Raw genomic sequence first — 15,523 nt, forward strand, 5'->3', positions numbered from 1 at the left:
TCATAAGTACTGTTTCATACTGCTGGGCAAAGTGAACAAAACATTGTATATGTGTATTATGAAATGCACAATTAAATAAATATAATTACCATTCACCATCTTTGAAAAAGTTCAATAGGTTTGTTCCATAGGAACAATACCCTACACTAAATATATCCGATACGTGGGAATAACTAAATATATCCGATACGTGGGAATAACTATATATATATATCACATTTATGTTGAAATTTTGTTAATTTGGGTACATGTTTATTATTACAAATATTATTTTTTGTTATTCTTGTACATGTATTTTTATTGTCTATTGTTTGTATCCATATTGTTATTCCTTTCTGTTTATGTTGTTTTAATGATTATTATGATTTGTAAATCTATGTAACTTATTTTTGGCCGATGTTATCATGTTTTGGTAGAATGCTTTCTGTGTAACTTTTTATCATAGAAATGATAGTATTTGGCAGTTGTCAAAATTTTGAACAATGTGCTTAAAAATATAACTAATTATCTATTTATTCCATAAATTGGATTGTATTTACGGATAAAACGATATGTCCGTTTTGTTTTTCACAGCTGCAAAGCAATTAAAACATTTTTTATCACAAACGACGGCATATTTCTATGTAGTATCATGTCTAATCGCAATGAAAGTCTATTAGAGAATGAAGACAAGGAAGGCAATTACTCGCTAATTTGAATGCCATTTTCTTTGTGCTAGTAATGTGTTTATTCAATTATACACTATTGATATAATTTATGCATCTAGTTAAATAGTTACATTAGTAACTAAATGACTAAATAATAAAGCAAATGAAATAATAATAAAAATATTGGGTAAAAAAATCTAATTTAATAAAATGAAAACTGTCTTCAAAAAAGAAAACGATAAAAAATTGTGAAAATAATACGAGTAGAATATAAAGCTCGTAAGACTTGTGCAAGATTTGAACCAATGAGTATTGTGTTGTGTTACAAACAAATTGGGTGAAATCTGTGGTCACTTTTAGGAAAATTAGAACTACTGATGGTTCTCACACACAAAACCGCATTCTTCGTCCGCCCAGATATGGAGAAAAACAGAATCTTACTTGATAAAAATTCTAGAATAGGAACTGCAATATAAACAGTGGCGGATATTTTGGAGAGATCCAACAGCACTTCAGGCAGAAGCTTCACCATAGTATCTCTCATCTCCAAGGTGAATATAGTGAGAGCTGTCACACACTGCTGCGCACATCGGGATACTACAAACATTTATCAAAATTAATTTACACAAATATAAAGTAGATCATAAGCCATGTTCATAATAATTATTTTGTACTTTATTTCTTTAACCTGTCATAACCCATGTAACCTTTGACAGAACTAACTCTCTGGATTTACCTCGTATATAGAATCTTTGGATATATCAAATAAATGTACCAATGCAATTATTAAAAAGACAGTTGTTTGGAATCATAAGTTTTGAAACAACAAATGATTACCTAATCCAAACTTTATTAAGCGGTTAATGATCCGCTGCTGAGGTTGGGGGTCGAGGTGGGCGTGGTACGGGGCGAGGCAGGTCAACACGGGCAGTACCGAGTAGTGGAACTCGGAACGGGAAAACATTTTGCCCGTGACCCGAAGGCTGGAGGGAAGAGAATTGTCTACTACCTGGAAACCAAATACATATTGTTTAATGAAAAATGTATTTAATGTTTACATTCTAAATTTGTCTTGTATGTGTTCACGCAATACTAGAGTTCGACTCATATTGTTGTAATGACCCATCAACTAATGATCCAATAAATACTTTTCTTTTTTCATAGATTGAGTTTATCTACTGACATTTCTTGGTACAATAGGGAAATATCAGGTTTTTTTTTACATTTTTAAAGTAATAAAGTTTTATGAAATACTGTCCAGTAAAAAAAAATTTTTGCTTATTATTAATAAAAATTATTATAGCATAAAAAATACTTTTAAATTTGTGATTTTGAATTCCCGCAAAGCCAGTGAACGTATTCATGTGTATTTGTTCCTGCCATTGAGATTTTTGTAGAACAATTTCATGAATCTTGACGTCACAACAACCAAGGCCAAACACATCGCGTTTTTCTACTAACATATTTTTATTGAATTTCTTTTTTACATTTATGCATGAAAACATTTCTCTACAATATCCATATTGATTTTGAAAATACAATTAATTATTCTAAATCCATTTCATATATTTTTATTGGTAATCATATTATGTAAAATTTTCCTATTGCATTTTAATTGTACAAGAAAAATTGTGAAAATACTTTTTTTTTTTTTTAAATTGTAAAAAAATAATTTTAAAAAAATTATTACCTAACTATTTTTAATCGCTTTTAACTTTCCTTTGAAACTCATATTTTTCAAAGGAAAGTATGTAGTTTAAAATAACCATTATTTTTTTCACATTTATTATTTTGTTTAATTTACCTTTTAATTGTTTTTTATCTTTCACAGCTGTTTCTTTTTTGTTGATACTTTTAACTTATTAATATTTTTTTTTCTTTGAATCTCCATTTTTACTATATCAAATGTTGCATCTAATGTTTTATTTTATTTTGTAATACTACCGTTTCATCTTTACTACTGTTTCATCATGTTTTTTTTTTCATATTTTATTTTGTAATATCACCATATAAGTGACTGAATAATTTAACTAAAATCTTGATGTTTTGGACTTGCGTGATTAATGACCTGGACAATCAACAAACAAAATAAATAATTAACTTACCATTGAACATAGTGCAGTGGCAAGGTGATGAATATCGTTGCTATTCTTTGACAAAACTAAGGCCTTGTTCTGCATTATTTTGGGTATTTCCCTCAGGACCATCTGCAGTACTGACCAGTCCTTCTCGTGCTTCAGGCAGGTGACTATTGTGTTGCACGCCTTTCGAATAGACACATACGCTATCTGGGACTAGAACACAAACCAACAGGTAGGGGAAATGTTTAGGAAGAAAGTAAAATTAAGCGTTACACAAAACCAGATGGATATTTACTCTTTTTTCATTCAATATTTCATCCCATAGCACTGATGCTTTAGCAATCTGAATTTAAGCTTTTTTTTTTTAAACCCAATAAGTTGAACTACAAAAAAGACAACTGTAAGATTCTAATGATGTTTTTCTGGGTGATGTCCTTGATCTGGGCTGATGGACAATGCAATGCCGAACAAAACAGTGGGAAGAAGGGTGAAAAACATACGGTAGGTATAATCACTCAGAAAAACGTCATCAGTTTCAAAAAGACCGAGAAATTCAAGAGTATTTAATTTTCTACGAATGTGAATGGCCCGATTTGGAGTCATTTTATTCCCTTCTTAAAAATGTTTTCCCTCTCTGTTAAAATAAATTAAAATATGGATAACTCCCTAGGGAGGAAATCCAGCCAGTCTGCAAGCATTTGGACATACTCAAACATTGTTGAATTAACTACCTGGTAAAAGAAGAAGAAAAAAATGGAAAATTGTTTTCAGGCGTTGCCTGGTAGGTGATTTGGTTCAGCAGGATGAATCTCACCCACGTGATAAAGGTTTCCGCTCTTTTACTTCACAAAGGTCAACAGATGGAGAAGAGTTGAGGAAATGTGAATGTTCAAACATGGGCAGAATGGTGAATATTACACAGTGTGTAAAGTGGCCACTTAAACCAGCCAATGATAGGTCATAAGCCCTGTAAATGCCTAGACTTCCATATTCCCTTCTCAAAAATGTTTTCCCTCTCTGTTGAAATAAATTTTAAAATGTTATTTTTTGGTTTGTCTATGATTCAACTCAGCACAGAACAAAGGTCACATGGAATTAGAACATAGTTAATTTTGTAATGAGGAAATTCAGTGCTACAGGAAATTGGGGACAAAAATGTTTTCTTACATTTAAAAATTAGAGCATTTAATTGTGTGGCAAAATTTCTCAAAAATGCATGAAAATGGTTTTAATAAAAATTACTTTGCAACGTCACAGGACCACGTGTTTTCGATAACCAATAATTTATAGCGTTATATTGTTGTGATAACCGGCATTTAGCGTGTTTTCGCGTTTAGCATGTTTTGACATATTTTGACGTTTTAGCGTATTTTGAAGTTACGTTTGGTTTGTTTTGACGTTTAGCGGATAATTTGTACGGGGTTCACAAGTTTCAAATGTTAGGAATACTTGCCGACCTGAACACGTGACGATGCGAGTGGTGTAACTTTGAAGTTTTAATGGGGATTTTCAAAATTACAAAACTTAAAAAAATCATAGCGATGATAATACGAAATATAATATTTTTTTGGTTTAGTTTGGTAGTCTATTAACAAATGTAAATATTTTTGAAACCAATGAACTTCCTCATTATGTAATACAAGGACAGACAAATACAGTACAGTAAGGGAAGTGGAGAATGTTACCTTTACCTGAATATTGTGGGGCTGCGGGGTGGGGCTGTGTGAGGGGCGAGCCCCCTCCATCCCCTCCACACACAGGTAGGGGCTGTAGTACACCCGCCCGCCAGCCGCGCTGGGGAAACCCACGTGGTAGTATGAGTTAGCACGCGCCGACAGCAGCCACTCCAATAACTGACAGGAACAGAATGATAAAACTGCTGTACGGAATGTTCCCTGGATGTATGAATAGGAGTTTAGTGTAGTAGTTTATTTTGTTTGTATTACTACGTTCTTCATCCTTTCGAAGCGGGATCCGAGAAATATGGCCACGGTCTCAATTTTGAACTGTATTCCTTCACTATCATGCAGGGATACTAGAATAAGGTGTATTTGATAGATCACAACTTGACAATACTGCAGTGAGGGGTGTGATGAAAGTTTTTAAAGTTTCGATAATTTCTGAGAGGAAGGTAAGGTAAACCAGCATAAAACCACCTTGTAGACATATAAAATACTCGACAGTGACTATAGCTGTCCAAATTTGGATTCTAAGTAAAACAAGATGCTCGACTGAGGCCACAGTCTAAGGCTGGAGAAAACTAAATTCAACCCCACAGAAGCATTTCCTGAGCAATAGGATTGTTGATGGTTGAAATGAGCTGCCACAAGAGCTGGTCTCAATGTGCAGTCTCAATAACTTCAAAAATGGGCTAAGAAAAATAAAAAACAAAAATTAAAAAAATAGATATAAGCTGAAAACTATAATGATATAATTTACCGTAAATCTAACGCTGGGGTGATTTTCAAACAGAGAAGGCTTTTCATAGTGCATCTCGAGGTGGCGCAGGGCAGCAAAATAAGCTCGCACGGCGTAGGACGACGGCAGGCGGTGTAACTTGTCCAGAAACACCTTCACCATCCCACTGGCCACAGCAGATATGTCAGAGATGTCCGTGTCGGCCGACAGACTGATGGGTTCCGTGGTGACGTATAGCTCGAAGGGGCGATTCAGCAGCTGCCGGATAACATCATTTGTTTTCAAATATGAAATAAAACAACAGCAACTACGAAGCTGAAAATAATGTCAATAATAATAACCGTCACCTAAGAGGTCGCTTATTGAAATTGAACATTATTTCCTTCAAATCTAAACCCAGAAAGAACTTCCTGATAAACTAAGTTGTAGATCAGTGAAATAGTCTTCCTAGGAATATATCGTCGGTTGACAGGTAAAACTCATTAAGTACAGATTTATGGTAGAACAACTTTATATCACTAAATCTTTCAACAAACTCGCACAAAAAATAGCTAAGCCCATTAAGCAATCCAAAACATCTGTTATGCATAATTTCACTCACTACAAATTCGCAAGGATTGTTGAAAAATATAGAACAGAACATAAAGTCATTTGCCCATAAATCTGGCCTTAATGAAAACCCATTGATCAAGGATATATTTAATCTCTTGATGAGCAAGTATTAATGAAAAAGTCCTGCTCTGCAGAGTGAATTATTTTTAATAGAAAAAAATATGTATTTGTCAAAACAAATTTAACGCTTTCGCAGAAAATTCAAAATCAATAAAAAAAAAAAACTAAATAAGCATATTTATTCGAATTTCAATTAATTTTTCTTTCAGATAATATAAGACGCAATTGATATGTAATTTTTACTAAATCTTTATGTATATTATAATATTGGTTGAAAATGTAAAAAAAAATGTAGAAAATACTTTTTTTTAAATATGGAACAAACTCCCTCTCTAAACACGAGCAGTTTACTCACTAAAAGCAGTAACATGTTAAATAATATGTGAACTTGTCTGTTGTTATTATTTTTTTAATTAGATTTTTCAACCCTGAATCATTCACACGCTGGATGTTTTCGTCAGTTGAATCAGATGGAGCTGGACCTTGGCAACATCTTTTGACAGCTGTCCCTGAAGCTCTAAATCTAGCTACCCAATTTTGAATTATCTTTACTGAAGACGCTTTACTTATTCGCCGAATATTGTAACGAATACAGAATAACGCCTAGCCGCAGTAACCGAAAAATTGCTTGTAAAGTACGCCTCAATAGTGAACGCACGCGTCTCTTCCGACCAACAATCCATGGCAACTGAAATATCTGCAGTGCCTGCAACTTTAACGTCCCCCCCACCCCTCTCTCGCTATTTGCATTCAAAAATTATTTCAGTTTAAAATATGAAATTAGCTACCAGACACACATATTAATAATTATATTACTTGTATCTATTTGTTTCTTGCACGTGTTTTAAAACTAAAATAATATAATTAACACCTTTTATTTTATCGGTTGGTTGGAAGAAATTTCCATTTAGCATCAAACCCGTCGATGCACAAAAAGTTAAATAAGTTAAAAATAATGTAAATGATTATACTTTACACAAAATGTGAGATACATATTTAAGTTTTTGATTTTAATTTTAATTTTTGAGTTACAATTCTATAGAAGAATAATATAAATTTATGTTTACTTTTTCTAATATATCGAAGATGTCAGAAAACCGTTTTGAGTGACAATGTAGAGCCAATTCTATGAGAAGTTTAGCCGATGCACATCGAATTGTAGGGTCCGCTTCCATAGAGCACTGCTGAAGATTTGGTAATATAACTCGGTCGAGTAACTCTTCTTCGTAACATGATCTGAAACATTAAACATGGTATGCTCAAGTAAGTTTTACATACAAAATCTATGTAGAAACATATAAATACAGCATTTTAATATCTAAAATGTTTCAAATTACACTAATCGTAATAAAAAAAAAAGAATAAATCAAAGTTATGTTTTTATTATTTTACTTTAGTATAAACTTGAATTGACTGGACTGGAAAAAAATCATAATAACATACCAAATTCATAGTACTAATTTGATTTTTATTATTTGTGGACAAGGAGGAAGTTCAGCCCTATGGGAAATTGGATATAAAAAATGTATTCTTACGCTTAAATTAGAGCATTAAATTGTACGGTTCTTCCAAATCAACCAATCACAAGAGGGTTGTGATAGATTTCCAGTTTACAGTAAGTCAACTGGCCAATTAGCAGAACTCCCCAAGAAGAAGGGGAAGAGAAGTTGAAACGTCGCACATGGAGTAATTTCAAAATAACAAAACTTTTAAAAATCGTGGTGCTGATAATACGATGCACAATTTTTTTATTTTTTTTATTGGCTTAGTTTAATAATCTATTGACAAAAAAACAAAAAAACCACTGAACTTCCTAATTCATGGTGGAACCCTATTTTCGTATGGTTTTAATCTTTTTTTAGATGTACTCGAGGTTTTGTATAAACGCTTTTAACTCCTCCATGGTGGCCTCTGTGGTGTAGTGGTTAAGACATTTGACTCAGACATGAAAGTTTCTGGGTTCGATTCCCTGTGAGAACACAAAAATTAAATGTGATTTTTCTCAAGCCTGGGTGTACTGTGGTGTAATTCACCGCTGTAATTAGGTCTCAAAACCTGTTGTGGTTAAAAAAAAAACAATAAAATAAAAAAACTCCATATTTTTACCAGTCTGCAGATGCCTGTTAGAAGGTTAAAGCGCTAATTGGTTAAATAAATTAGTAGACATGTACCAAATATTTTAATTTATCTTCTTATTTTCCACGTGCGCTCCTAATTGGAGCATGTGGACACACCAGACATCTCCAGGAGGCCCTATCGCCAGCTAGTGCTCTTGCCTCCTCTCAATCCCGCGTCCCTTAGTTCCACCGAAAAAAACCGAAAGATTGTCATCAACAGCCTTCTAGGACAGCGGTGGATTTTTCAATTTATCAGTTTTAATTTATAACTTAAATGAAAATGTAAGTTATTACATTTGTGTAATTTATGTATAGATAAAAAAAAGCATTTACATAATGAGGAAGCTCAGTGCTACGGGAAATTGGATAAAAAAAAGTTTTCTTACACAAAAACTCAATAAAAATATGTTTTGATAAAAATGAACTACTTTAAAATGTCAAAAAATCTGGTTAACAGCTCTTTAGAATAGCCATTCAATTATGTCTTGTGATAGATTTCCGGTTTCCGGAAAGACATGTTTAGCGTGTTTTCATGAATACGGGGTTCTCTTTTAAAATGTGATTTCCAAATTACAAAACTTAAAAAAAGAATAGCAATGATAGCGTACAATACAAGTCTATTAACAAACACTTTTTTTTTAAAACCAATGAACTCTCTCCTCATTTCATACCTGTTTTGTTCCATTATAGTTTGAAGAATCTGCAAAACCTTCAGCCTGATACTGACACGAGCTTCTTGGCGACAGTAACGCTCCACAAGAGTATTGAGGGTCAGGAGCCAGTCATGATTGGTCGGTATAACGCGGAACGTCATGTAATTTATTAGCTTTATCACAGACGCTTCCTGAAATATGAAAACCAAGTTAATCTAAAATTGAATTTATAGTGAAATTTACTTTAACAGACAGGGAAGTCTAGGCATTTACAGGGCTGTTGTTGGCTTGTTCAAGTGGCCACTTTACACACTGTGTGACATTCACCATTCTGGCTATTTTTAAACATCCACATTTGACAAAAGTCAACAGAAGGTAGAGTTGAGGAAATGTGGATGTTTAAACATAGACAGAATGGTGAATGTTACGCTGTGTGTAAAGTGGCCACCTAAATCAGTCGACGGCAGTTTATAAGCCTTGTAAATTCCTAGACTTCCATAATCCCTTCTCAAAAGTTTTTTCCCTCTCTGTTACAATAAATTTCAATCGTATTAACTCCCTAGGGAGTGAAATCCAGTATTTTCTACAAACATTTGAACTTCCTCAAAATATTGATGATTTAATTTATCCGTTCCCATATATTTTTATTTTGTTCTCTCTCATAACCAATCCCAATTTTTTCATCAAAACTACTATTCCCCTATCTGCAACCAATGGAGAGCTATCTTTTGATGGGAAAAAACTGATATCATATTTGAATTCAGAAGTTTTTTTATTGTTGTAACTTTTTGACATTTACACTCTCATACTCGTTCAGCTTGTATATATACATACATGTAATTTTTTAACTTTCAATTTATTTATTTTTCTTTTATAGATTGTTACATTTTTTTTTTATAACAATAGTTTTTTACAAAAACTCCTTGGGAATATTATATAAAACTATGTATAATATGTTTTCAATTAAAAAATATTAAAAAAAACTATTAGAACCACATATTTTTCTTAATGAGACAAAAAAAAAGTTTTTTTTGCTGCCCAGTGTCATCTTTTTCAGGATTTTTACCTGAATAGCTTGGTGGCTTGATGTCAAAAACACTTACAGGATTCTGGTTCAAATTCACACAGAAATGTATTCTTCATTCTATCTGAACATAGAAATAATTCAAAATAGCAATGGATAAATCCTGAAAATTTTATAAGTTACTTTTTTATTTATTCTTTTGTCAAATAATTCACTCCATCTTTATATGCATACATAAGTAGGAAATATAAATTACCGGTCTTGTATGACCACACATATTTATGACATTATACATATTGTCAACATTTCCATTAAAGTGGCCAGAATCATGGAGCTTCTCGATGCATGTGATTGTCTCATGAAGGTGGGACACCGTTAATTGGTATGGGGATTGCGATGACTCTGTTGAAAACAAAATAATCATTTTTCCATTAATTTAGTTCCATGAATCAACGTTTCATGCAAAATGTTGGATGGCTCACGATGGAAATAATATACAAATACCTTTTTATAAAAAAAATGTTTAATTAAAATAATAATTATTAAATAATATAACTACGTATTTAAATTATATAAATAAATAAACAAAAATTCATTTAACATGCCGACCGATTTCAGAACACGGATGTTCCTTTGTCGAAGCTTAAAAATAAACAAACACAAAGTTAACGCCTCAAATGTTAATTTGATTTATTATAACATTATTTTGATATCTGTATAAAAAAAACGCGATGATTATATGATTAAGGGTTCAAAAATTTTTACACATTACTATCGACAATGAATATCGAAGGAATTTGATGTAAATTTAAATTGATTTCTTTTGAATTTGGAATTCTTCAAGATAGTGCAAGTGCTACGGAACCGTCTCGGAATAATTGTACTGTAGTCCCAAGCCCAAGTTTCTTCTAATTGAACCGGGTTGTGGTCCTGTAGTAGTGTTGTGGTGGTTCAAATCTCACTCTACTACAACTCGATTCCCATTTTTCCAAGTTATTTACAACTTTTAAGAAATGGTCTGATTGTTCAAATATTTGGGTAAATAATAAGAACTCAAATATTTTATATTTTCTTTAAAAATAGTCATAATAGTAATAAAATAACTAGTGTAGGAAGACTCCTCTTTAGAAAGATGTTAATCACCTTGTATTATTCTAGTGTGACAGTAAAGCTATGGTGCCGTTACCTAGCGGCCATGAATTCAAATTCAAGTTCAAATTATTTATTCACAAAGTAACATAACAAATGATTTAAGACGTTAAATTGGAACTTTATATCAAACCAAGAACTTTTGAGCAATGGTTTGACATTATTAAGGTATAATACTCTCTAATGGCAAGAGTATTTGCCTCTTAAACTAGTTTCACTAATGTGAAAGATGTCGATCTCCAGAGTGATAATGTTCAGCTGCTTGACTTCTTAATGAAATGCTGTAACGCGGTGGCCGTAACAACACGGCTATCTTAATGGTGACCAGAGATATCAACTTAAAGAGAGCAGTGCCGTTATCCTATGGCTGTGACCACATAATTATATTAACTTATTTTTTAAAACTGAGATGTGCTGCGGCAAAAACTGGACAAACAAAGCATTACGAGTGGGTATATTTAGAAGATGAAGAGTCATCGGCAGTCTAATAATATTACATAGAGGAGAGTGGGATGTTTCAAAATCGTGATACAGGTGTGCATTTCAAGGTTCAATGTGAAAAAAATAATTCAATGTTTTTCCTACAGAATCAATCAAATTTTCCTTTTTGATAGTCTAATACCCGTATGCAGAGACAAAACTTAAGGTGAGGAAAGTACATTCTATTGTTTTCACCTTCAGGTTATTCTCCGCATTTGAAATTAGAATGTACTTTCCTCACCTTAAGTTTTGTCTCTGCATACGGGTATAAATCACGTTTGCATTCATTTTTGACACAAAAATGCTCAATGAGAAAAAAGGTTCCAAAACTGTTTGCACCACTTTAATTTGACGTTCTGCCACAGTCAACGCTCTCTAGGAAACCTGCACTATCTAGTTTTTACAGATGTCTTAATGGCGTCATCCACCATTACACGAAGGCACCGCACTCTTGGGAAACTATAGCTCAAAGGGTACAAATGCAATCAAAGATTGAATCTTTTGTTGTACATATTATAATATCAAATAAATTAGTGTTTAAAATGAAAGAATAAAGTTTAAACTCACCTATTTGATTAATAATAGTAAGTAAAATGCTAAAAATGAGATCCCAAGCCGGCTCATGCAGTTCTTTGCCATGTTTGTTGACAAGACTTTGCATAGCCAGTATTACTTCATACGTCACTACAGACTGGTTGCCTTCCAGAGCCTAAAGTCAAACAAATTTACAAAATACACTTTTGATAATGTGAGCATTGTAGTAGAAATATTTTTAATTCTTAAAACACATCACTTTTTTAGCATTTAATTACTTATTTGTGTATACTAGTTTCAGTTTCTGGACAAATAATAATAGCCGACTTGAAATGATGTTATAATATGTGTTTCTAAACACGACAAGAAAAAAAAATTACCCTGAAGATGGCTCCGGCAATGGTAGCCGAAACGTCGGAACAAATCCAACACACACGGTATCACCCAAAAAAAGAAATAAATTGATACCTAATATGTTTTTTTTTTCGTCATATGTGGGAATTCATTATTACGAATTTTTTTTTTTGGTCCCTTGGATTTCGTTATATCGCGGTTCATCTGTATTTGGATATTTCGTCAGTAACATGATTGGTACTATGTAACTGAGGAAAGCTTAACTAAAAATTGAATAGAAATATTGAAAAGAGAATAGGTACATTTGAACACTATCATCAGAACCCAAAAAACATTGCAACAGAGTGTAGTAATAAGTTATATACGATTCGAAATATATTTTTAAGGTAAACATTATTTGTTGATGACATCTCCACTCAATTAGCTTCAGTTCAGAGATAATCGTAACCAACAAAAAAGAACCACCATACTATTTTATAATCTATTGAGTAATGTCTATGATAATCATTGGAAATAAATAACCATTTGGAATTGTTTCCAAAATATTAACTAATAAAAATATGAGGATTTCACCTTGAGAAAACTAGGAAGAACCTGCGTGGGTGTGCACTTGAGCGTCGTTACCCTCTTAGAGCCCCACAGGGCCATGTTGAGGTAGAACACCGCCCCCCGCACGAGGGCACAGTCTGAGTCCCCTGAGTTGAGAGCCACACACATGAGGTGCAGCGCTGAGTGCCCCAAGTCTGTACCCAAGACAGATCGCATTATCTGCAAAATAATTGTATTGTAGTATGGTAGTTGTTATTTCAAACCACATGTAGTGAAATTTGAAAGTAAGTACAGTATGGTCTATAATTCGAACAATTAAAAACCGAGCCAGTTTGGTTTAACAAATAGTCGGGTCACTGGAATCTAAAATAGAGAATAAAAAATTAAACATTTTTTTACATATTGTTCATCAATAAGTTTTTTATTTTATTTAACATTGATGTACACATGCTATAAAGCATAAGTAAATGTGTTATAGTCCTTAAAATATAGTTCGATTAGAATGATGGCTGTGAAACTAATTTCATTAGTGATGGGAAATTACTGATCACTGATCAAATCGATTTTATCAGTTATTTCATGCAATCATAAAACTCTGTTTCCAAAAATTGATATAAAAAACGTAAAAACAAGCCTACTATAGTGTGTTAAACACAATTCTTTACCAAAAAATGAGACATTTATACTTTTTTCATGACAAAACATCAAATGAATTATTTTTTTATTCGATCAATTTACATTGATCAATTTGTCGCATCTCTAAAGTTTTTGCAAAATGATGTAACCTTGTAAGAACGTCGTTAATAATTAGATTTCTTTTAGTTTTAAAGCTAATTTTATATATTAATGTTGATTTATGTTTCAAGCATTGTATTAAAAAAATAAATTAACACGCCAGATACAAATAATTTTTCGTGGGTCAATATAAATAACTCCTTTGATGTTACTACAAAGTTATGTCGTCACTTTTTCTGACAACTGTCATTCTAATCATGTTACATTTTAAGGACTATAGTTTAAAAATTCTTGATTTTTTTTTTTGTCAAGCACCGTATGTATGATTCTGATATGCTTTATCACACAATGAGGAACTTTAGCCCTACACGAAATTGGATACAAATGGTATGGTAAAATTTCTTAAAAATGTATAAAAAAAAATTTAAAAACATTTGGATAAAAACGCACTACTTTGAATGACGTCACTGGTCACAGCTTGACGTCACAGCTTTGAAGGATATCCGGTTTGGTCACCGTAAACAAACCAATCAGAAGAACTGTCATCGAACAACCTCTGACGTCACACGCGGAGTTATTTTAGAAATTCAAAACTTTAAAAAAATCATAGCGCTGATAATACGATATATAAAAATATAAAAAATTTGGCTTAGTTTAATATTCTATTAACAAAAAAAGACACTGAACTTCCTCATTGGTGCAAAACTATAATCTGATGGGTTCCACATTGTTTTCGACTGCCCACTGCCCACTGCAAACAAGTATTAAAAGATGAAATGACATATTTTTGTTTAACCGTGTCAGATGTTAGGTCTTCATCTTCTGCAAAGCTCTCATTTTCTTTCAGCGCATTCAAAACACTTTAATCTCAGAACTTTTCTCCATATCACCGCCTGAATAATCTTTTGATTCATGGGCTGCACGGATAGAGTACAGTTTGGAGGAAGAAATATAACTGTAATTTATCCATCATCACTTTTCAAATTAATGCTATTTGGATAGCCAGGAGCATTATCGAGTAACAATAAGGCTTTTGGAGGCAGCTTTAGATCTTTCATTTTCTTGCCCCTCCCCGATGCTATGGTTTGTATTACTGGAGGTTCAGTTTATGGTGGGTTCGCATTACAGGACTATTGAAATATAATTATATAAACGTACATTATATTGGTCCCACCGTCTATCGTTGCTCTTAATTTTCCTAACATTTGTACCGAGTGACTGGATAAATAAAATTTACTACCACTCCAGCCTTAGATTTGTACACTTTTTGTAGCATTTTTTTTACACTTGAGATCAATAAATTGGCGGTGTAATTATTGTACCAGAAGAAGAGTTTTATTCAAATTTGAATTAGCAGCCCATGTAGCCAAAAAACATCGCAACAGGGTCTATAATACAAGAAATAAAAATCATAATTTCTATATTTTTTTAAATAAATAAAATAAATTAATAGAATTTTACTATGTGGCTGCCTGTAATTTAAAAAATAACTACTATGTATATTACGTACTAATTCATAAACACATGATTATTTTACTAATGAGTAAGTTTATTACTATGGAAAATTGGATATAAAAATGTTTTCTTAATACGATAATACAACATATATTTTTTTTAGCATTATTAATTTGATAGTCTATTAACAATTTTTTTTAAAATTTATATAATACTTAAAAAAATAGTAAAAACTACTGAAGTTCCTCTTTCAATTCATTTTTATTATAATTTCTTACCTTCCAACTGGTCTGACAGTACTGTTCCACATTGACGGTTCTACAGAGAGCCGAGATAAATGTCTGCAAGGACTCGTGCGGAAATATGGAATAGCATACAACCGTCTCTAGAACTTGCAGACATCCTAACACGACCTGTGGAGCTGCCGAGTAACAGCACAAGAAACAGGTTTTGCTGAAATCAACAACACATCTGTTACTCGCTTACCCCACACATAATAGCAATGAGGGCGAAATCCAGCTGATTATGTGAAAGCACTCGCTCTCACATTAGCAATAATACATTTCGTGGCTTCGTTAGTGATTTTATTAATTTGAAATCATTTTTCTGTTAATAATGTTTTGAGATCGTTTACATTTTCCCTTTGCATTTATTA

At 32.5% G+C, this 15,523-nt stretch overlaps 1 protein-coding gene across 5 annotated transcripts in view; it reads right to left on the bottom strand.

Moving 5' to 3' along the window:
* Positions 1-15,523, bottom strand: part of gig (TSC complex subunit tuberin) — a 49,793-nt gene that overhangs the window by 29,040 nt on the left and 5,230 nt on the right. For 2 of the 5 annotated variants that reach the window (XM_088235343.1, XM_088235325.1), the window contains exons 5-15: positions 15,147-15,321; positions 12,703-12,897; positions 11,809-11,950; positions 9,869-10,014; positions 8,607-8,779; positions 6,886-7,054; positions 5,168-5,404; positions 4,414-4,623; positions 2,753-2,941; positions 1,485-1,656; positions 1,089-1,244 (exon numbers count right to left, since the gene is read on the bottom strand). In XM_088235343.1, the coding sequence (XP_088091469.1) occupies positions 1,089-1,244; positions 1,485-1,656; positions 2,753-2,941; positions 4,414-4,623; positions 5,168-5,404; positions 6,886-7,054; positions 8,607-8,779; positions 9,869-10,014; positions 11,809-11,950; positions 12,703-12,897; positions 15,147-15,321 (1,964 nt within the window). The remainder of the gene's footprint in view (positions 1-1,088; positions 1,245-1,484; positions 1,657-2,752; positions 2,942-4,413; positions 4,624-5,167; positions 5,405-6,885; positions 7,055-8,606; positions 8,780-9,868; positions 10,015-11,808; positions 11,951-12,702; positions 12,898-15,146; positions 15,322-15,523) is intronic. The other 3 variants (XM_088235358.1, XM_088235350.1, XM_088235334.1) reach the window with 3 other exon arrangements.

This window comes from Micrasema longulum, unplaced genomic scaffold, assembly GCF_059751315.1.
Source record: "Micrasema longulum isolate JH-2025_06_02 unplaced genomic scaffold, ASM5975131v1 h1tg000093l, whole genome shotgun sequence".
NCBI lineage: Eukaryota > Metazoa > Arthropoda > Insecta > Trichoptera > Brachycentridae > Micrasema > Micrasema longulum.